General features: G+C 51.5%; 1 protein-coding gene across 1 annotated transcript; it reads left to right on the top strand.

The window, feature by feature from the left end:
* The first annotated feature begins 15,014 nt into the window (after positions 1 to 15,014).
* On the top strand, positions 15,015 to 21,117 carry LOC122200437. The gene is made up of 4 exons (XM_042906023.1): positions 15,015 to 15,143; positions 15,719 to 15,910; positions 17,181 to 17,276; positions 20,743 to 21,117. The coding sequence occupies exons 1-4, from the start codon at positions 15,015 to 15,017 to the stop codon at positions 21,115 to 21,117; spliced, it is 792 nt and encodes a 263-aa protein (XP_042761957.1).
* Positions 21,118 to 22,630: the final 1,513 nt, after the last annotated feature.

Genomic DNA, 22,630 nt, shown 5'->3' with positions numbered 1-22,630 from the left:
CTCAGCTTCCTAGAGACTGCAGACTAATCGCCAAGAGAAGTTTCTCGAATCCAGTCACGCCGTGCCTCGGACCAGTCTGCATCACGTCTACAACGGCTGCCAGGAATTGCGCAGTAACCATTGCCTGGCACTAAGCTTGGGCTTTACGTGCACTATTTTATTTAATGCTTGTAACAATCCCACATTTTACAGATAAGAAACTGAGCGGCTCTACCCAAGGGGACAGAAAGCAACTGGCCAACTTGGGAACTATACTGGGTTTGTCTGAGTCCACACCTCATGGTCAAATACCTCTGCTTGGGGCAGGATGGGCCTATGCCTGAAGCGATGAGCAGAGTGTCCACAGATGGTTTCCTTCCAATTCCTCCCATTAAAAAAAATTTTTTTTAACTTTTTATTATGCAAAATTTCAGAAGCCGGTATAATGAACCCCATGTACCATCACCCAGCTTCAAACCTTATCAACATTTTGCTAATCTCGTTTCATCTATTCTCCCAGACACTAATTTTTTTCCTGCAGTATTTTAAAGCAAATCTCAGACATCATTCCATTTCACCTGCAAAGACTTCAATCTATATTTCTAACAGATAAGGAGTTCTTTTCCTTTCTCCTAATTACCATACCATTAACACGCCTAACAAAGTTAGCAATGGTTCCCTAATATTATCTAATACGCAATCTATGTTCAAATTTCCCAGTTGCCTCAAAAACATTTAACAGTTCTCGTGATTAAAGTCCCTCTGTAGGGGCACCTGGTTGGCTCAGTCGGTTGAGCGTCCAAACGGCTCAGGTCGTGATCCGTGGTTTGTGAGTTCGAGCCCTGCATCGGGCTCCCTGCTGACAGCACAGAGCCTGCTTGGGGATTCTCTCTCTCTCTCTCCCTCTCTCTTTGCCCCTCCCCTACCCCCACTCTCTAGGTCTCTCTCAAAATAAATAAACTTAAAGGGAAAAAAAAAAGGCCCTCTGTAGCTTCCTGTTGCCCTGAAAAAGAAAATTCGTATCCCTTTCTTGGGCCACTGGGACCTGCTCCTGATTCCCTCTCAGGTTCCACCTCCCCACCTCTGCTTCCTCCCGCTCCAGTCATATGGGCCACCTCTCCCCCTCGGACACATTGGCGGCCAGTGCAGACATGGTTCCTTCTCTCTAGAATGCTCCCCCTCAGCTCTGCCACCGTGGCCACCAGCCAGCCCCTCCTCATCTTTCCACTCATCTTAATGCCCCTTCCCCAGAGAGACCTGCCCTGGCCGCTGGACCTAAAGTAGACTCCTCCCCAGTGGCCCCCTGCCTGTCTGTCTTGTCTTGTGACCACTGCACAGAATCTGCAGTTACTGTTGCTATTTGCTTGTTTCCTTGGCTTTTAACTGCCTCCTCCCTCCTCTGTCACCCAGAATGCAGGCTTTCTGAGGGCAGGACTGTGTCTGAGGCCTGGCACAGGGTAGGTACACAAGTATTTGACGGTTGATGGGACAAACGGAAGGGAGAGAAGGAGAAAGAAGAAATTTCTCTTTCAGAGAACTCACAGTCTGGTTGGAGAGGCGGGAAAACAATGAGAGTGCAAGCGTTTTTGATCAATTAATCAATATCTATTAAGCACCGACTAATAACCTCCACTCTTTTCCAGGCATGGAGGGGATATCTCGGGTGCTAACAGCAGACTGAGGATACCCAGGGCAACTCTCTCAGTCTGGGTGGAGTATTCACTTAAAGCTTCATGGGGGAGGGAGTCCTGAGCTGACCCTCCATCAGCAAACGTCCCTCAGCTTTCTGTGGTTCCCTAGGGTTCCAAAGGATGCCTGGGTGGCAGACAGGGCCAATGTTATGATTCTCCCCATTTGAGAGCTAAGGAAGTTGAGACACTATTTGCCCAGTCCCATGGCCCACAGGGGACAGAAGTGGAACACGAGCCCACAGGTGGTGACTCCTCCCCTCCCTACTGGGCAGGTAGGTGTAGTGAGGAGGGCAGAAGGAAGGAAGGGGGAGAGGACCACTTGGGCAAAGGCCAGGTGGACACATGAGCAGAGGCCAGGAAAGGTGAGTTTGAGGCCAGAATTGTGCTCCCAACCTAGAGCTGCAGACCTGGGTGGGGGGGGGGGGGGGCAAGAAGCGGGGAGAAACTCTCTGTCAGCTCTGCCCCATCAGCTGGGGCATCTCAGTATCTGGCCCAGGATCCAGAGCCTAAGGGAGAAAGCAGGGGAGCTCCCTGTGCCCGGCCGTGTACTGCAGCCTCTGGAAATTCCACATATTGAACCTCGGTCTCCCTACTTTATGGCTTAGTTATTTTTAATTTAGACAAAAGACCTCACTTGGCCCTTTATGGTCCCATCCAGTGGGGCTTTTTGTCTTTTTACCAGAGCTGTCTGTTTTTACTGTTTTGATCCCTATTATTTTATTAAGTAATCCTTTCACTTTTCTTCCCCCATCTCATTTATTTCACTTCTTTTTGTTTCTTTTTCTTTTAAATGCAAACAGAGAGGTAGCAGTATCATCAAGTGAGGCCTCGAGGGAGTCTAATGAGACCTGGGACCCCGGAGCATGAACCCTGGCTCGAGATGTGGTCCCCCAGAAGAGACCAATGTTCCCATTTTAAAATGACCTGTTTCAGCAGCACAGAGATTCACAGGACAAATGCCTCTCACAGGAGAAGATAAGATTAGCCCCTCCACAGGCCAGAGAACTTACTGGAACACAGGGGTTTTTTTAACTTATTTCTGGGAGGGTTAGTGACGCCCTGATGAATGCACTTTGGGGTTTTTTTGTTTTTGTTTTTGTTTTGTTTTGATGAATGCATTTTGACACAAAGACACTTGATGTGGCCTCTAAAGCAGTCATCAAACCTTTAGCTTCCTCTTATTGACAGGTTATCTGCAAAGCAGATTGTTCACCCCATCCCCAAACCTCAGCCCAGAGGCGGGGTAAGTGGCAAGTCTCCACGGCAAACATTTCTGGGTAACAAGTTACAGACCTACTACCATTCGGTGCAGATGCGTCAAAAGCATCAAAAGGTGTCCCTGTGTCACGCCTGAGGAGTTAAAACGCCCTTCCATTCTAACGTTGGGAGTCTCTTTTTAGACACATGGGCACCCTTTAAAAACACTGTTGTGGGGCGCCTGGGTGGCTCGGTCGGGTAAGCGTCCGACTTCGGCTCAGGTCACGATCTCACGGTCCGCGAGTTCGAGCCCCGCGTCGGGCTCTGGGCTGACAGCTCGGAGCCTGGAGCCTGCTTCCGATTCTGTGTCTCCCTCTCTCTCTGCCCCTCCCCCGTTCATGCTCTGTCTCTCTCTGTCTCAAAAATAAATAAACGTTAAAAAAAAATTTAAAAATAAAATTAAAAAAAAACCACACTGTGGTCTGTGCTTGGAAATGTACGTAACCGGTTTCATGCTACCAATTCCATTCTGTCTCTTAGGATTCTTCCCTCTGGGTTGCTTGTGAGATCTTCCCAAGTTGTCGAACGGAGATTGCAGTTCATTACCTCTGACTTCTGCATGGTATGCCATCATCACACTCGAATGCCACGTTTTCTTCACCCAGCCCCCGGTGAAGGACACCAGGCTGGCTCAGATCCTGACCAGGACCGACAGGCACCTCCTTGCACACGTCTCCCGTGGTAGCGTGAGAGACTCTGAGTCGTACACCCAGAGTGTGCGAGTGGCAGGGAAAGGGCACACAGACTCTCAGTACCAAGGTCACCCAGGTTTTTCTTTCTGCATGGTTTACACCTTCCACCAACAGGGACTGAAGGCTTAAGGCTTTCTTTTTCCTGCCTCCACACTAGTATTTGATAGGCTTCCAATTTTCGAATTTTTTGCCAATCTGAGGGGGTAACATGATACCTTCTTTTTTTTTAATTTTTGTGGGTTTTTTTTTTTTTTTGAGAAAAAGAGAGCGGGGGAGGGGCAGCTAGAGGGGGACAGAGGAAGCAGGCTCCACACTGACAGCAGCGAACCTGATGTGGGGCTTGAACTCATGAACCGTGAGATCATGAACTCAGCATTCAACCAACTGAGCCACCCAGGTGCCCCATACCTTCTTATTTTAATTTGTGTTCAAGAAATTAAGTAACTCTTTATATAGCCATTAGCTCTTCAAATGGCCATTTCTATGAATGGCCTTGTTTGTATCCCTCTTCCCTTTTTTCTCTTAGAAAGATTAGCAGTTCTTTGTATATGCTGCATATTAAACCTTTGTCAGTTTTTAGACTTCCAAAAATATCTACTCCCAGTCTGTTACTCCTCTGTTAACTTTGTTTATTCTGGGTTTTTTTTTTTTTTTAAACAAAAGTCTCTAATGTCGGTGTGATCAAATCTATTTATTCTGTGCCTTATGGTTTGCGTCTGGTTATTTTTTAAATCTTTTCAAAGAAACGCTCACTTTGAGGCTCATAGTTATTTTTAATACGTTTTTCTTCCATTTGGGTTTATAATTTTACTTTTCACATTTAGGTCTTTCTTCACTTGGGAATTTTTAAAAATCTAGTGTTGAGTACCAATCCAATTTAATTCATTTCCAAAACAGGGAACCATCTTCTTTTCGATGACTTTTGCTAAATAATTCATTCTCTCACTATTTGTGATGCTACCTCTCTCAGAGGGAGTTCCCTTGTATTTTGTGTTTTTTTGTTTGTTTGTTTGTTTGTTTTCATTTAGACTTGTCTTTATTCAGTTTATTTCTGTGTGTCTACGTCTGTTTCTGGTCTCTTATTCTGTTCCTCTGCCTTATGTGTCTGTTCCTATGCCAAGAACACACTGCTTTTTATTATTACGCTTTTATTGTAATCAGTTTGATCATCAGCAGAACAAACGTTGCTTCTTTGTTGCTTCTTTTTTAATTGGATTAGCTATTTGTGGACCTCAATTCTTCAATAGAAATTTTATACTCACTTTGTTAAATTCCCCCCAAAATTCTTGCTCACTTTGAATTTAATTGAATGTAGAAATTAATTTGGAGGCTAATAGACATCTTTCCAAAATTAAGTCATCCCAAACGTGGATATAGTATTTCTTTTTATTTAGGTCTTTCATTTAATGGCTTTCCTAAAGTTTAATGCTTTTTTTTTTTTTTCCACTTTGTGATCCTGGGCCTTTGTTGTTTGTGCCTGAAGCCCTTGTGATTTTTTCACTGCTATTGTCAGATACAGGTCTACTGTCCTCTCCGGGATCCTGGGAGGGTCCTAGAAATGTGTCTGTGCATTGCAAAATTGCAAAAGTAGAATATTTTAACCACAATATTGTAACCACAACTGGTCCAGACTGCATTCTCTTCCACCCCAACTTCCCTCCACGGCAACACGGGGGTGCAGATATCTTTTGGAGTTAGTGTTTTCATTTTCTTCAGATATATACCCCGTAATGGAATTACTGGATGATAGGGTGGTTTTATTTTTAACTTTTTGAGCAAACTCCCTAGTGTTTTCCATGGTGGCTGCACCAGTTTGCATTCCCACCAGCAGTGTAAGAGGAGTCCTTTCCCTCCAAATCCTATTAGTCTGTTCAGGACTTCTATTTACCTTGTCTCTGTGTCAGCATATTTTCCAGAAATCTGTACATTTCATCCAGGTTCAAATGTATATACTTGCATATACCTGTTTATTGTTCTAACATTATTTTTATATTTAAAAATTTTAGTTCTACCCCATAGTCTTTCTCCCTGCCCCTGGGAGAGACCCTTTGATGCTCCACAGAGTTGGGTTAATTCTGTAGTTTACTTTAAAATCTGCTCTCTTGTTTTCTTGATGTTTATTTTATGGGTCTTTTCAAAGTTGTTTATTTTGTCTTTTCAGGGAAATTTTTGTTTTTAGTACTCATTTATACTGTTTTTGCTGTTCTTGGCATTATTCTTTATTTCTGTTCTAATCGTTATTATTCTCTTTTTGCTTATTTGGGTTTTCTCTACTGTTGTTGTTTTTTTTATCTTACTTTATTTACTTTACTTTCTTTTTTATTTTACTACATTTACTTACTATATTTGTTTCCAGCCCTTCTTGTTTTCTAAATTTGTTTTTAATGTTTATTTTTGAGAGAGAGAGACAGAATGTGAACAAGGGTGGGGCAGAGAGAGAAAGAGGGAGACACAGAATCCGAAGCAGGCTCCAGGCCCTCAGCTGTCAGCACAGAGCCCAACGCGGGGCTTGAACTCCTGAACTGCAAGATCATGACCGGAGCCGAAGTCGGCCACTTAACCAACCAAGCCACCCATGCGCCCCAGCCCTTCTTGTTTTCTGATAGATGTATTTAAAGCTATAAGTTTTCCTCGTGGGACTACTTTAGCTGTAGGACATACATTCTGTCATGCAGAGCTTTTTTTTTGACCTTTAATTCTAAGTAATTTATAACTTCCCTTAAGATTTTCTCTTTAGTCCAAGGGCTAGTTGGTAGTATGTTTTTATTTTTCTCACGTGCAAGATGTTTTGGTGATTTTGGTTTGCTTTGGTTTTGGTCTCTTCCCACCTCTTGTCTCTCCTGACTGCTATCATGTTGACATTATCTGGAATATCGTTCCAGACTGTGACATATATTCATCATCTATTCAACCAATAGTAAAATAAGAAGAATAATACATTCTCGGTCTTATTTTTGGTATCTTGTATGTGCTCCCTTTTTTTTTTAATCACTGGAATACATTCTGCATACATCTTTAAGCCCCTATTTATAGCTAAATAAATATTTCGCTATATACAAACTTCAATAGTTTCTGGATATCACTCGGTTGTCCTATCACGACACTCTGGTTCTCCTTATTGGTAGGTGATCTACGTAGAGGTTTTCTCCCTGAGATGCACTTAAATGTCCCCATCATGTATCTGTGAATGAGGTTTTTTTCTTCTTTATCTTGCTCAGCACTCTCTTATCCCTTTCTCTCTGAACGCGTATATGTCCCTTTAATTCTGGGGAAAGTTAAGTCACTGTTTCTTCTAATAGCTTCTCCTGTGTACTCTTTTATCTTTTTTCTTCTCCATGATAGACACCTATTAGTGGCTGTATTCCTGTCTTCCGTGTCTCAATCCCTGGGAGAGATCCTTGAGAGTTACTTACCCTTGTATGCTCCACAGGGTTGGGTTTGGTCGAACGGATTATGTAACTGGGCTTCAGCCCCAGAGCCTCTCCCTCCACCCCTTTGGCTCTGGCAAGAGTAATGAAGGAGTGATTCCCACTCATCCTCCTCCCCACGGGCTGGGTGCTAGTGGAGGAGGCGTGAGGAGCTGACACTGTGCCCATCCCCACCCCCTCCTCCTTGTCCAGAGAGGCTCAGGTAGGACAACAACATGACCCTCACTAGGTCTCATGGCTGGAGCGGATTTTATAGTCTGCAGAGGGTTTGCCCACCCTCTGTATCTTACCTTGACAGCTCTTCTTTTTCTTTTTCTTTTTTTAGTTTATCTATTTTGAGCGACACAGGGGCAGTGCCAATAGGGGAGGGGCAGAGAGAGAGGGAGAGACAGAATCCCAAGCAGGTTCCGTGCTGCCGGGGCAGAGCCTGACACGGGGCTCGAACTCACGAAACCGCAAGATCATGACCTGAGCTGAAACCAAGAGTCAGATGCTTAACCTACTGAGCCACCCCGGCGCCCCATATGACAGCTCTTTGAAGTGAGCAAGCAAGGGATTGCTCATTCCTGTTATATAGACAAAGACACTGAGGCCCAGCAAGGTAGAGTCATATACCAAAGGCTGCACTGTGACCTTGAATTGGTGGTCTCAGGAGGACCGTCCTCTACCACCTCATGCCAATGTATTGTGGTTACGTGGGTATACACACACGCACAGATGTGCGTTCACACGTGAACACGCATGTTTAAATGTCATGGTGGAGGCTTCCTGGGCACAAGAAGTCAGTGTGAATGCCATATGCAGGGGGAGCTGTCTCCCTAAGCTGGGCCCCCGCGGCTCCATACTGTTGCCTGGAAGAACCATCCACCCCCATTATCGGCTGTCCGATCCTTGTACTCTCTCCACCCTCGCCCAGCCTCCCCCTCCAGAAGAGCTGCTCCTCCCGGGCTGAGATCTCCAACAGGCTGTTCTTGCTTCCAGAAGAGCTCCGTGGGCACGGGGCAGCCGTCCAATCCCACAGAAGCCAGCCCACTCCCACTGCTGCGTGCTGGGCTGCCCGCTGCTCGGCCCTCTCTTCCCTTCCTCAGTGCAGACAGCAGGCAGCTCACCTTGGGTCCAACCTACGTCTCCTAAAGAAACGGCCCCTCTTCTCCATCTGAATTCAACAGGATGCCACCCCCCACCTCCCCACCCCCTCCCCAGAGCTCTCATCTCCTGATGGCCATTTGCTCATCGGGGAGAACAAGGCTCGTTCCCTCTATCTACAGGTGGTATCCGGGGGGAAGCCTCGCTCGCCTCTCACCTCTCTCTACTCTAACAGAGCCGTAATCCACAGGCCACAGCAGCGAGGGGGGAACCAGGGCTACCTTCATTGCTGTCAATTTTCCAGCTGGGCTTATCTGCGCCTTCACATGGTGTTCTCTTGTCAGAGGGGCCAGGGGCTATATGTGACAACCAGGTTAAATTAATGCTGCCTCCTCCCCATCCCCCTGCCCCCCAATTCCCTGTCCTTTTGCTGAGGACACCGGAGCGGCTCCCTGGCTTCTGCAGAAGATGCTGGTGTATTGTGACCTGTCCTTATTTGATTAGTGTCTTACTCAAAATGCCTGGGGCCATCTCTCCACAGAGAGAAGGGGAGAGGGAGAGAGAGAGAGAGAGAGAGCAAGAGTGAGCAGAAACAAGTCTCCCCCTTTCCCCTTTGTTGCCTGAGCCTCTGGCTCTGGGAAGGTGCTGCCTGGGGGAGGCAGGACTGCAGGGAGCAGGGTGGGGAGATGGTGTAGTGTGAAGTCAGGGAGACAGGAAAAGGAGAACCACAGAGGCCAGGAGTTTTGAGGACTGTGAGCCTAGGATCGAGGTTCCCAGACGTTGATTCATAAACCTTTCCCAGACATCCCATGATCATCCTCTTCGTGCCACCATGGTGGCCTCTCCAAGCTCCAGTAGTAGGAGTTGGTAAGACAGGCTTTGTACATTCTCTCAGGCAGGAGAAAACGTGTGTCCCGGTGGCCCCAGTTGGTGAATGTTCAGTGCTACGGCACCCGAGGTCCTAGATCCTGGTCCCACAGGGACCCTCTGTGACTTCCACAAACACAAGCGAAACACACCAGACCCGAGAGCCATCAGACAGATAAGTGCCAAGGAGTCCTGGAAGGGAGTGTGGCCCTGTCCACGTGAGCCCTTCTCCATGGTTGGAAGAACAGCTCAGAATTTGCTGACTCCTCCTTGAAGTCATTGGCACCCTCCAGTTGTCTTATTCAACGTGTCCGGCAGTCCCACGAGACGGTTAGTGTTGTTTTGATTCTCCAGATAAGGAAGCTGAGGCTCAGGAGGCCAGAGGGCTTTCTCAGGGTAACATCCAGCAAGCTGTAGAGCCCAGACTCAAAACTGGATCTCCGGACGCTGGTGCCAATAATCCCGCCATGACTCAGCTAGAACGGACAGTAGCAAAATGGTGGCCATTCTTGAGGTGTGAGCCGCTCAACTTGCAAGGCATGTCAGGAGCAAAACAATCAGGAAGGAGGAGGTACATCCAGCCCTCCCGGACACGTGTGTTTTGATGCTTTTGTTTTCCTTCCCAGGTAGTCACGAACTAAGCCGGCTCGTGGTAGACACGGTCCCTAGCGAACGACAGGTACAATGCAAATTCTTACGCACACTCACCGCCGACCGACACCTGCAACCGTGTGTTCCAGCATTCCCTCCCTCACCCCCGCCCGCATCCCCTGGGAATCTATTCAAATCTAGTCAACAGAGCAGCAAGGAGGAGAGAATAAACCTATATGAACACTGTATTTCTCTTCGTCTCCCTCCTTGTGGAAACAAAAGAGAAACCGTGCAAAGCCTCATCCGATATTCACTAGGAATCATCCTGACATGATCCCAGGAACATAAGTCCTTTTCAAACCCGCGGTTCCAGTGTACCCACTCCCGCGACTGAGCGCAGGCGGAGCGGGCCGCGTGCGGGGCTCCGTGGCTGGCAGAGGCACTCGGCGGTAAGGCTTAATTATGATTCATGGAGCTGCGTTGTGAAGATGGTTTAAAGCCACTTAATTAGTGTAGGAATATACCGTCATAATTATCCTGAAATATGACCTAATTAACCTATGGAAAAGCCAGGCCCACTGCTTGGGAATGCCGGAGACATTAATAGTCTATTAATACACTCAGTCTGCTGTCTAGCACAGCTTTGGGGGGACACAGGGCTGGGGGGGGGGGGGACACAGAGGAGAGTAGGGTTTGCCCTGAAGGGTGGTGATGTTTTTAAACTGTGTGAAGTGGGCAGGGAAAGGAGAAGGGAATGATATTTACTGAGAGCACCTATTACGAGCCAAGCAGTGTTTTTAATCTGTTCCTTGGTTAATCCTCAAAACAACCCTTTGGGATAGATATTCAAGTTCAGAGAAGTTCCTTAACTAACGGAGGTCACACAGCCAGGAAGTAGCTGCAATGGAATCCATTCCCTAGGCTGCTCCAAAGGCCACGCTCTTCCTGTTATTCCTCACTGCCTTTGGCAGACACAAAAGACTCAGGGAAACGGACAAAATAAAGAAAAGAGGCTCTTTCAACACGAAGGAGTTGACATCCCTGCAACGTTTTAGAAAAATGGAGCCATTCAAGCTTCCTGGAGGCAGGTTCAAGGTTACAAGTGTGCGGTGCAGGTTGGACACTGCAAAACCCTAGGAATCCCCATTCACATAGGCTGCAGTGGGAATGATGTCCCACTGTAGAGCGCCTGTATGACCTGGGAGACCGCCCGATGTGCCTCTTTAAGTTCCCTCCCCGCCCAAGTCACCGACCCTGGCTTTGAGTCCAGATATGGGCCCAAAGCCAGAGAAGCCACCTCTGGGATAATCCTTAACAAAGCACGATTTGAACCCAGTCCTCCCCTGGAAAGACCCCGGCACCCAGGGTCACTCAGGCACCAGGATGAAAGTCCAGAGCCCTCCAGGGGGAGCCCAAGAGCCAGACTTCCGCTTCAGAGCCTGTCTGGCCAGCAGGTCGAGGAATATTCCAACAACGTCCTCATTCTTCCCTGATCAAAGGAGCTTGGATTGAACCTGCTGTAATCATCCGTCGGGGAGTTTGCTTAAAATTCCCCTAATTACGGGAGAGCAGAAAATTGCTACGCCTCAGACTGAATAGAGAAATCGAAGGCGCCCTGCTCCCAGCTGCCTGGGGAGACATGCCAGGATGGGAATAGAAAGGCTGGGAGAGGCAGGGGGGCGACGATGGGTGGCAGCGACAGGAGGGAGAGCCAGGGAGGGGGAGAGGAAGGGAAGGAGCCTGCTGCAAGGGGGGTGGGCGCGTGGTGGCTGGCTCAGGCGGGGCGCGCCGCGGCCCCTGCAGAGAGAACGAAGCCAGGATGGGAGTTGGGGGGCAGCCATGTAAGGAAGACTTAGCCAGAATGCCCCCTCCCATGGCAAGAGCTAGTTTTCGAAAGAGGCCTGGGGAGCCCGTAACTCTTGCTTAGTTTAGAAAGTAGATTCTGGAATGTCTTCCCTGTCGGGAGAGGGAAAGGAAAGAGGAGATGGACAGGTCAGGGAAGGCAGCCTGCCTCCAGGCACCCTCTCTGGTCCCTGTATTGCTCCAGGCACATTGAGGGGTCTAGAGGGAGAAGGAAGCACAGGAGCCCTGCCCTTGGGGAGTCTCACTCTGATGGGGGAGACTGAGTCAGCACCCCACCCAAAAGTAAGGCTCAAAGAAACCCTACACACCCATGCCCAACACATGATGGCCCTGAACTACAGGAAGGGGATCACAAGGTCCTGAAGGGGATGGAGTCAGAGGGGAAGGTTTGTTGGGGAGGCACATGCTGGGCAGGAGAAGATAGGTGGAGAAGCAAGGATGGGACAAGGGAGGGAAGAGTTTGATGGAGCCCTGCAGAGTACATTACCACTTTTTAGTGGGGGGGGGGGAGGGTGGAGGAAGGCCTAGGGAGGGGAAGTCACTTATCTAAGTCACACAGCTCATCAGTGGCTGAGATGGGGCTCAAGCTCAGACTTCGGACTCCTAGTCTGTGCATTTACACCCCCATGGACAGGAGCAACAGGGTGGGGAAGAGTGGTCAGAAGGTGGAATGCTGGAAGGAAAGCCAAGGCCCTTTCACGGACTACTCCATGTTGATCGCAAGGGACAAGCAATATTCTCAAGGTCCCCCTTTGCTAGCACTGCACTGCCCCATCAGTGAGCTCCCCGGGCTCCCCACCCACAACAACGTGGAACAAGCTGATGCTCCTGGCTGCTCTCACGCTTTCCCAAGGGACTTCTCAGCGCCTCACTCAAGTCCCTGCGGGGGCCGCAGCTTTGGTTGTCTGACAGCCTGGCTGCCCTATTGTATTTGTCCCAGCTTCCGGGGTGGTGGGATGGGCTGAGACTTGGGGGGTTGCAAGCTACGGAAATCTACCCAAACTGGCATTTAAATAAAAGGAAAAGTTTGCTAAAAGGACACAGGAGGGTCTGGTAGGCGGGAACGTGGTCAAGCGTGAGTCAGGACTGATATCAAGGAACCAGGAGTTCCTGCTGCCCATCACACCCTTCTGCTGCTCCTTGCGCATCTGGGCCGACGTCAAAACTCACAATGGTCATCATGGCTCCCAAGCCCACGTGTAATAAAGAACGGTGTCAAGAGGCAGTTTCTAGGCCCTATAATACCCCAAAGATGAATTCTGACTGGCCCAGCTCTGCTCGGGTGCCTCTTCTAATCCAGTTGACCTCAGTCCAGGGGGTTGGGTCCCGCTGAACAAATGGCTGCCGTGTGCTCACCACTGCGTGTGAGCAGGACGATTCAGGAGCCACAGTGAGCAGACAGTAATGCCACAACGGTCAAGGCAGTGGAAATATGCTTGGGTAGTGGGTGTGCGGTGGACGGGCCTGGGGGCGGAGACTCGGGCTTACCTGTCTCAGCAGGTGCTCTCAAGGCAGTCAAGGCCTCCACCTGAAGCCCAGTGGTGAGTAACACACATTCAGTGTTTCAGACACCACAGCTCGGGAGGCCAGCTGCGGCCGAGGCAAATCCTCAGGTGGGAAAGTTAAGGGCAAGGGGATTCGGCCTGGCCCCTGGCCCTCAGTGATAGGCCAGTGTATGAAGGCTGGAGTCCTGGCACGGGGCCTGCCAGGAAGGCGGGCCAGCCTCTTGGGCTCCAGGGTGGTTATCCGAGGCTGGGAAACCTGTACTTTAGAAACTTGACTATTTTCATGCTGTTTGTATTTTCTGTAATTACTTCCCTTTTGTTCTCCCTTAGTATTTATGGAAGTCCTTTGTGAAAATGCCAGCGGATCCCAGCAATGCTAAGATGAACCAGCAAAGGGGTTTGTGTCTCTTCCTGGGCTCAAGGTAAAAGAGACACATCCTGGAGCCTGGGAGTGGAGGTGGCAGGAACCTGGCCAGGAGGACAAGGGAGGGGCAGGGAGGGGGGACAAGAGCTGCAGCTGAGAGGCTCCTCTTCCCTCTTCCCCTGGCCAAGCTCTTTCTCAAAAATGGGGAACCCCTGGACTTCCTCTGAACAGTCTGTTGTCCTGAACTGACAGAAAGTGCCAGTGCTGCCCACTTCCTGTCTGCCCCATCTGGGGGCCAGCCAAGGCCACCCTCGGGCCAGTCTTGAACATGAACTCCTGAGGAGCTATGCCCCTGGATGCTCCTCAGGTGCGGGAGCAGGGACGGGGATCACACAGGTGCCAGCCCAGAGGAGGGGGCCTGCCCCGGGACCCAGGGAATGGGAATCCGAGCACCCAGGACAAGCTCTCCCTTGATCCTGGTCTCCAGCAGCATCCAGGTCTTCCTCCAGGTTCAACTTCCCCAGCCCTGACATTTTGCTGGGTCCTACCTTAAAACTCTGCATGGGCATCGGCGGGGGCAGGGAGGCGGGGGGGCTCAGTTTATCCCTGGGTTCAGGGTTCTTCCTGCACTGGAGAGATGGACAAAGCTCCGGTGTTAAGAGACCAGAGGTACCTCTGTGGTTTCTAGGGGGCCATAAATAAAGGTGTAAAGTGGTAGAAAGGACCAGTGATAGAGTCACGGAGAACTTTGCCCTCTGATATTAAGTTAATTGTAAGCAAATTATCACCAAAGCATCCGTGGAACATCCTGGCCTGCCCATCCCTCTCCCCACCATGGCCGGTCCTGGCCAGATGGAGCTGCCCTGGGTGGCTGAGCAGCCCCCACAAGCGAGGTGTCCGCAGGCAGAGAAGCAGCAACGACATGGGACATTAGGTGCTGATGGCTTTGCCGAGCAAGAGAACTGCAATTAAGGATGCGATGTGTCCCTCTGGGGGGCTGTCAGACAAGGATCCAGAACAAGGGTCTGGAAGCTGGGGGCTTAGCAGAGCAGCTGGGGTGGGGAGCCAGGCAGAGGGGAGCCAGGACAGGCCTGTGGAGGTCCTGCCTCCACCGTCTCAGCAAGTCCATCGACAACAACAAAACACCACCACCTGCCATTTACTCGGGGCCCAACATGCCCCCACTAGACGGTGGGGGAGTGCCATTATCCCACTTTTCCAGATGAGATAAGGAAATTGAGTATTGGAGGTTAGGTCACTTGTCTGGAGCATACAGAGAGTGGAGATGAAACTCAGGCCCAGCTCCACTGGGCGCCAAAGTCAGGGCTCACAACCACCCCAACCTCCCCCGACCGGGCCCACCTGGTGCCCGGGGCCACGACAGCACTGCCCCAGCTCAGGGCTTGAGGTTTCAGGTGGGTGAAGCCCGAAGGGGATCGAGACGCCCTGGCAGCCGCACGGTGGACACCATCTCTCCACCCTTTTGTGGGGGAGGAAGGGGAGGAACATCTGGCTTGGGTGACACGTGGAGGCCATGACGTGGCAGACCCGGGGAGGTGGGAGGTGAGGAGGGGTGCACACGTCACCTCGAAGCCCGTGTCTGAGCTCCCCACCTACCTCGCTCAGACCTCCCACTTTGGCGAACCCTGCTTCTGGTCCTCCCACCTTGGGCTCTGTGCGGTGACATCACCATGGCTGACAAGCTCTTCCTTATCTATACCAAACACGCCCGAAGGAGGGGCACCTGCGCCGCTCCCCCAGCCCTGCTTATTTGCACACACCCGCCACCGCCCACCCCCAAGAGGGACTCTGAAGGTCAGGTGATATGTGGGAAGCAGCCTGGGAAAAACTGAGCCCCTTTTGGGAGCTGATCATACCACACACACTCAAGGTGGAGGAAGGGAGGGGGAAAACGAAATGAGAGAAAGACGACAAATGAGATGCTCCAATGCCCCCAAACCAGGCAGGGGCGCCTCATGGCAGCAACACTGACCTGGGGATCAAGGAGCAGCTGAACGGGGGCTTAGGGCCAGAGACACAGAGTCATCTAGTCTTGGCTCAGACCTGTCCCCTCGGGCTGGTCTTTGAGCCTGTCCTGGAAACACACGCCGCCCATCTGGGGCCTCGTTCCATCTGGTCAGAGCCCAAGGAGGTGAGGAATAGCTGGGCTCCGAAGCTGCCCGCACTTGGTGTCACTAGTTTGCTGGGAAAACCTGGGTGCCTGGAGCCTGCAGAACTCACTCCTGACAGCAAGAGAGTTGACGGGAACCCCGGGAGAAGGGGGGAGCCTGGGCGTTCAGGAAGGGAGGACAACTCAAGACAGTACCCTACGTCACCTACAGCGCCTGCCCCTTGATTCCCACCGGCCCAAACTTTATCCTTCAAAACCCCACAGAAATGCCACATCTTCCATGAAGCCTTCCCTGACCTCCTAATGAAGTCTGCCCTCTCCCTCTTTATCCCCACCGATCTCCTGAACCTCGTCCCTTTCTTCCTTGCCTTGTGCCAGCCGGACTCAATGTGTAACTCTACGGGGCAGGCCAGCTCTGGCTTATCACACCACTATAAGAGCTCTGGAACAACTCGGGTAAGTTGTTGATGGAGAGGAGGGGTTCACCACCGAGCTGGAACAGGTGACAGAGTGCTCCGATCAGAAGACACAGGAGGGATTCACGAAACAGCAGCTGAAATGAGACTCAAGAGGGCCACTGCTTGCTCCCTGAAATCCAGACTGCATTTGGGGGTCGAACAGAAAAGAAGCCTGCTTTTCCAGAGTACTGGGGAACCGAGAAACCAAACGTAGCGCCCTCACAGGAGGGGAAAGCACGGACTGCTGGGAGAATCAGCTGGAAGGGAAAAGTGCCCCCACCCGCCATGTGGTTCTGGCAGAAATAAATTCACTTGTGTGTTTGACAATTGGGTTTCACTTCGGTTCTGCCTGCATCTTTAGAAGTTCCGTGTGCTTTTTGAAACCTTCCATTTTTCTCGTGATTGTGTTCATGTCTTCCTCTTCAGTTCTGAGCCTATGGAGCAGACTTGTAATCCCTGCTTTACCACCCTTGTCTGCTAGTTCCACCATCTTTCTTATTTGGTGGGGACTGGGGGCGGGGGGGTCTGTGTCTGTTGCTTGGTCTGTTTTCTGGTTACAGTTCATGTTTTCCTTTTTCTCTGCATGATTTATTATTATCGTCATTATCATCATCAGGTGATGGATATTGTGAATTTCACCTCGGGATCTGGACTTTGTCATATGGTTTTAGACAGAACTGGATTTCGTTCTGGCTCGCAGTTATTTGGAATCACCGTGATCCTATGAAACCTTGCTTTCAAGCTCTACTGGATGGGTCCAGAGCAGCCTTTGGCCTCGGACTAAGCTCACATCCTTCTGAGGACTGTATCCGATGCACCATGAGCTACAAGCTCTCTCCACCTTCACAGGGACAAATCTGAACCATCCCCAGCTCCTGTGTGAGCTCAGGAATTGTTCAGCCTTCTGCTGTCCGCCAGAACCTCGCGGTGCTCCGCCCCAATTATGCCCAGATCAGTGCTCAGCTAAAGTTTCGAGGACCCTTCTGCAGATTTTCAGAACTCTCCGTGGACAGCTGCACCCCTTCTCCGGTGTTCTTCTTTACGAGTTCTAGCCTCCTCAGCCTCAGTCTCAATCCCCAAACCTGAGTCTTCCCAATTCAGCCCCTGGGCTCTGTCTGGGATCCCTGCTCCTTTGCTTTGGCCTGGGGATAAACTGATGTGAAAGTAAGGCCTCTCTTCTCCCAGGGACCACCTTGTGCTACTTGTGGCCTACTATCTGAAAGTAATGGTTTCAGGTATTTTACCCACTTTTCCATTGTTTTCATCAGATGTACAGTTACTGGAGCAGTTACTCCTCTGCGGGAAGAAGGGGAAGCTTCCTGGTCAATGACTGTTCGTTGGGGAAATCTCCTAGGAGAGCTCAGGTATGCCAGAACCTGCTCTAGGTGCAGAGGATAAAGCATTGAACTGAATGGACAGAATCTCTGCCCTCAAGGGGCTAATAGTCCGGCGGGGCGGTGGGGGGGGGGGGCAGCCAATAAACAACAAAAAAACATAATAGTCATGCATCATGTTAGAAGGTGAAAGTTCTATGAAAAATAGAGCAATACAAGAGAGAGAGAGAGAACTGGGGAAGGAATCAGTGTTTCAGAGTGCTCAGGAAGGCCTCACTAGGAAGGCAAACTGAGCAAAGTCCTAGAGGAAGGGAAGGCGTGAGCCCCACATTCAGGCCTGGCTCACTCAAGGAATAGCGGGGAGATCAGCGTAGCTCTGGGGGCTCAAGTGACAAAGACACAAGGTCAGAGAGACAAAGGGGAGGGGCCAGACTACGAGGAGCTCCCACAGGCCCCAGAAAGAGAGCAGACGGCTACCTTCATTATCCAGATAAGAGAAGGCAGGAGCTCGGGCCTGAACGGTGGCCACAGAGCTGGTGGAAGTGAACTCAGAAGATTCTGGGTGTTAACGTTGAAGGACAGGATGAGAAAGAGGTCAAGGATGACTCCTCAGTTTTTTGACCTGACCAGCTGGACGGGTAGAGTTGCCATTGACCGATATAGGGACGGTTGCTGGCTAACAGGTCTGGGTGCTGGGGGCAGTCAGTCTGAGTGTGGATGTGTTAGGTCTGAGATGTGTGCTAGACAGCCATGTGCAGGTATCCATTGGGCAGCTGGACGCTGGTTGAGAATTCAGGTCCAAGGCAGTACGCGGGGAATAAGGCTGGGGAGGGAAACCACCCGGGAGGTCTGGCCTAGTGATACTCGAAGGTCACCAGAGAGCACCCCGAGGACTGTGCTCCACAGAACACCCTTCTGCCTCCACAGAGTGGGGCAGGGGCTGGCAGACCAGGATGGACCAGCTCGTCCCTCCTCTAATTCCAAGAAAGTTGGCCCAAACCACTAAGGGCTGCCAGATGGCATCAGTGCCCAGGGGCCACACTCCAGGACCCCCGGGAGAGGCTGCATCGGCGACTCTGTCCCCCAGGGCCCATCTTTGCTACTTCACAGGCTGCCTGGCTCCCATTCCTGACTCTGGACGACAACACTCGCTGCCCTTGGCCCTAGACTGGCTCACCGTGATACCCTGCTCTTGACACTGAGTTCCCCCCAACTCTGCCTGGTCGCTCTGAGCAGGACACCTGTTGGCTGTGCTTCCCAAGCGGTCCGTGCTACACCTCTTACTCCGGGCTCCCTCCACTCTGTGGCGTGGCGGCAGCTGGGGTATGACTCAGAGGAAGCCCTCTCCCATCCCCAGAGAGAGAAGGTCCAACAGCCCCGGGATCTGAAAGTCCTTCCAGATATCTAGCCCTTTCATCTAATGCTCTCCACCTGGAACAGATGGGCCCTCAGCCACCCCTTCATTTCCTTCTCCGTTTCTGCTCCCGCTTGGGTGCTCTCCCTCTGTTCTTCGGTGTCTCCCGCACCTTCCTCACCCCGTCTGGTGCCCCCGCCCCTGCTCTCTCACCTCAGTCCATCAGTGGATCGTTCTTCTCAGACAGTTAGTTTAGGGGAGTGTAGAGAAAACCCTTGCTGACTCTGGTGAACGTCCTTCATCCCTCTTCACCCTGGGGAGGCCAGGAATCCACTCGATGCCTCCAGAGTCCTCTCTGCTCCAGATGGATCCCCTCCCTCAGACACCTCCATGACCTCCCTGCATTGTCCTGCGCCGTCCTCGCACCGTCCTGGCTTGGCCGGACAGGCCCACCCCTCAGGAGATGAACATCTTCACCTCCACAGTGACGGCTCCTCCTGTTCCCCCGCCCCCACAAACACACACAGGCACACACACACACATGCACACACACATGCACACCCGCACACACACATACACACACGAGCACGCACACTGCTCTTTAAGTGATAGCGAGGGCACTGGCCAAGTGATCCATAGCTCCTTTTTCTTCTGCTGCTGCGGTAAAATATGGACAGCGAGAACCGCGGGAGAAATGAGGCATGAAAATTAATCTGCTTTACAATCCTCATGAATATTTAAAAGCTGATGAATATGTAACTACATTTCTTTTCTCCTCCATTAGTGTCTGCTTTTGAGTTACTCTATAGCTCCCTTTGGTTCCTTTGGGGGCTGGTTGGCTAGACTGATTTTTAAATTGGTTTTACAGGTGCCTATAGCTCTCGGGTTCCCCCCATCCCCAATCCGGAGAAGAGCATTTGTCCCTTTAAAATTCCTTAGAAAGGCCTGGCAAAGAGAGACACAGAGAACCCCCTCCCAACCGTGTACCGTGGAAGTCCAGAGGGGAGGACAATGCTTCAGAGAAAACACTTCACAGTGGGACTCACAGAGCACACAGAGCAAACCACCTCCTTCTACCTGGGCCTCAGTTTCCCCTCACTCTCCACATCGTGGGTCTTTCAAGGCCTTACTGCAGGGTGGCCCCGAGAAACCAAGAAATCAGGCAGCAAACTGGTACTTTTTGCCTACTCAGAAGAATCCAGCATTAAGCTAATTGTTTGGTACTTTGCAACCATCTCCTGGACCCTGGAACCAGTCCCTTCGTCTAGAACCACCCTTGGAGCGTGTGGGTCATCCCCTGGCCTATCCTCCCTGCCACTTCCTCTTTGGCTACTCTGGGAGTCTGTCTCCCACCCACTCCAACCATCTGAACCGGGCTGGGCAAGGGAAGGCTGCTCACCCACCTACCCACAGCCATCAATCACCCCAGAGCAGAGCAGAAGGAGCAGCGGGGCATCTTCCCAGAGCAGCAAGATTTCTCCTGGAGCCTGAGGCAGGATCCAGTGCTGAACTGGTGTCCTGTAGAGGGAAGGCTGGGTCCCTGCTGGGGGAAGGAAGGCACCGTGGGGTGGGGCAATGAGGTGTGGGGAGCCATCCGACCTGCCAAGTTCCAGAACACAGCCCAACCTGGGTCAGGATGTGCAGAGCGTCCTAAAGTCCTGAGGTCGTCCAGAGAATTCCAGGTTCCATGATTAGCACTTGGAACTCCAAGTGAGAATGGAACACGGCTATCTCCCGGAGGGTTCACCTGCCCATACCTGTCTGCTCTCTCCTTTCAACCTTCATCCTACACAGAGCTTTGCAAAGCATTCCACGCCCTGTTTTGATCTTATTTCCTCCCTTCTAACAATCCTCAGAGCCTCCTCGATTTCTGGCTTATCAATGTCACGTCTGACCTTTTACCTCAATCCCCAGCTATCCTGGCCCCTCACCCACCTCAGTTCTCCACCCCTAGGGCCATCCAAGCTAACATGCTCACCATCCCAAGCCTTTCACCCTTCTGCCCCTGGACCTCTGTTCTGCCTCTACTGCGCTTGTCATTTCCTTCCTCCCAGACTCCACTCAGAAGTGCCTCCAACAGGAAGGCTTCCTTGGTTGAACACGGCCCTACTGAACAACCCTGTCATCTTCTCCGGTTCCCAGGTTTTCAGTGCGGAATCTGCAGGATGTTCGTTGGCACCATCTTCACGTGCGTGCTGCATGGGAAGGACGGTCTGTCACACCATGTCTTTTAAAGAGGACCTGCTCACGGACCTGCTCACGCAGATGGCAATCAGCGTCACAGCTTCCTCCCGGAATGGCGGCTCAGCTGCAGCACTAAGTCTGTGGAAATACTCAGCGGGCCCGTCTCACTGGCTCATGCCCGTGCCTTCAGATCAGCTTCACTCCCCGTCTTGTGCCAGGCCTGTCCTGCTGCAGGCGCATCCCAACGCGGGGACCCAGGCCTCCTCCCTCTCCCCCTCCCTCAGCTCCCGCCCTGCGACCTCACACACAGCATCCGGAGTGACACCAGGCTAGCAAGTGGCGAGTGACCGGAACAGAAATACTGCCCCACTTGGGAGACAGAGAAGGAGCTCTGAAATCCAAGTCATGAAACCAGGCTGTGGACAGGGCTCTGCCCTGTGATCTGAACCAAGCGACTCAGCTTTTCCTTATTCAAGCAGGGATAAAGATCTGTCCCTACGTGAAAGGTGGATGGAGAAAACCAAATGTGGAAATGCTTTGAAAAGTACAGAACACTATATAAAGATTGGTGTCTCTGCTATTATAATAATCGTGAACAATAAACTGTTATCATCGTTACCATAAGCGTATGGCATTCCCCAGCGCCCCCTACTTCAAAAGGAGCCTCTCGCTGAGCCCCCTCTTGCTCGCCTTCCCCTGGCTGGGGAGGGACAGGAGTGCCCAGTTGGATGAGTGCCCCTCGGGATCGGCAGCTCATTATCCATGATAGTTTCCCCAAGCGGCAACGTCACCTTCAGCCCCTGGCCTCTCTGCTCCGCTCCCGAGCTGCCTCAGCAGCAGGAACAAGAGCGTGCCTTGTCAGACAAGCCCTGCATCTCCATAGAACATGCTCCAAGCATAATTACCCATCGGAGAAGTGCGCAGGCCCCGCCCTTATCACAGAGCTGCCGCCACCACTGGATTCCTGCTGCTGCAGCAGCTGAAGGCTGAGCTGCCCTGGACCTACAAAGCCAGAACAGTTCTCCAGCTAAGCAGGGCCAGGTAGAGCCAAGCCCTAGGAGGCTCCCCGGGCCCTGGCTGTGAGTAGCTGGGAAGCCTCCGGTGGCCCAAACAGATGTTGAGCCTGGCTTCACCACTCCCCAAGTTAGTCCCCACCCGCCCATCTTGAGGCTCCCTCTGGTTGGGGGATGTGTCCATCCCCCATTTCCTGCCTGTGGCCCCTCTGCCCCGGCCCTGACCCCCCTCCTTGGCCTTCCCACCCTCCCCTACTCCACTGGTCCCAGAGACTAAGGGGTCACCTACAGTGCTTGAAGATACAGACAGGCAGTTAGAGTGGGTCCCGTTCCCTAGAGCCAGGTGTGGCGTAAGGCAAGAGAGGTGCCACCTCCTTCCTCCTCCCCCCTCCACCTACAAGACTTCCCCAGGGAAACCACTCCCAGATAATCCTCTGGAAAGATGTGCCATTCCTGCCTCCCCCACATCCCGCCAGGCTGCTACGTGACTGACTTCACACCATGAATACCATTTCTCCCACCGTCTGGGTATTCCATCGCCAAGGGAAATGACGCAAACCCCTGGGTCCAGCAGAGGTCTGCGTTCTCCACCTACCTGTCTCTAGACGGTGACCATGTCTTAAAGAGATGGGGAAATTGAGCCCTGAGTTGGGCACTTGACTCCTTTCATTCATCCCTCTGAGTGGGGCACAGGTTTGAGGGTGGAAGAGAACCAGAGGACATCTGGAGGCCCCTGGGATGCAGCCCTCCCAGCTAGGCTGTCAGAAGGACCAGGGACACCTAAGGTGCTGTTTATCCTCCTAGGAGTTCCACCCTATGGGAGCAGAGGCTCT

This window comes from Panthera leo, chromosome D1 (assembly GCF_018350215.1).
Source record: "Panthera leo isolate Ple1 chromosome D1, P.leo_Ple1_pat1.1, whole genome shotgun sequence".
Classification (NCBI taxonomy): Eukaryota; Metazoa; Chordata; class Mammalia; order Carnivora; family Felidae; genus Panthera; species Panthera leo.
This window is presented reverse-complemented; position numbering and strand designations above follow the sequence as displayed.

Excerpts from the sequence above, each read along its gene's own strand:
- LOC122200437 (XM_042906023.1), top strand. The coding sequence starts at position 15,015 with ATGGCTGACAAGCTCTTCCTTATCTATACCAAACACGCCCGAAGGAGG. Across the intron at positions 15,144-15,718 it reads AGAGGGACTCTGAAGGTCAG|AAATGCCACATCTTCCATGA; the intron begins GTGATATGTGGG and ends AAAACCCCACAG. Across the intron at positions 17,277-20,742 it reads AATCTCCTAGGAGAGCTCAG|GTTTTCAGTGCGGAATCTGC; the intron begins GTATGCCAGAAC and ends TCCGGTTCCCAG.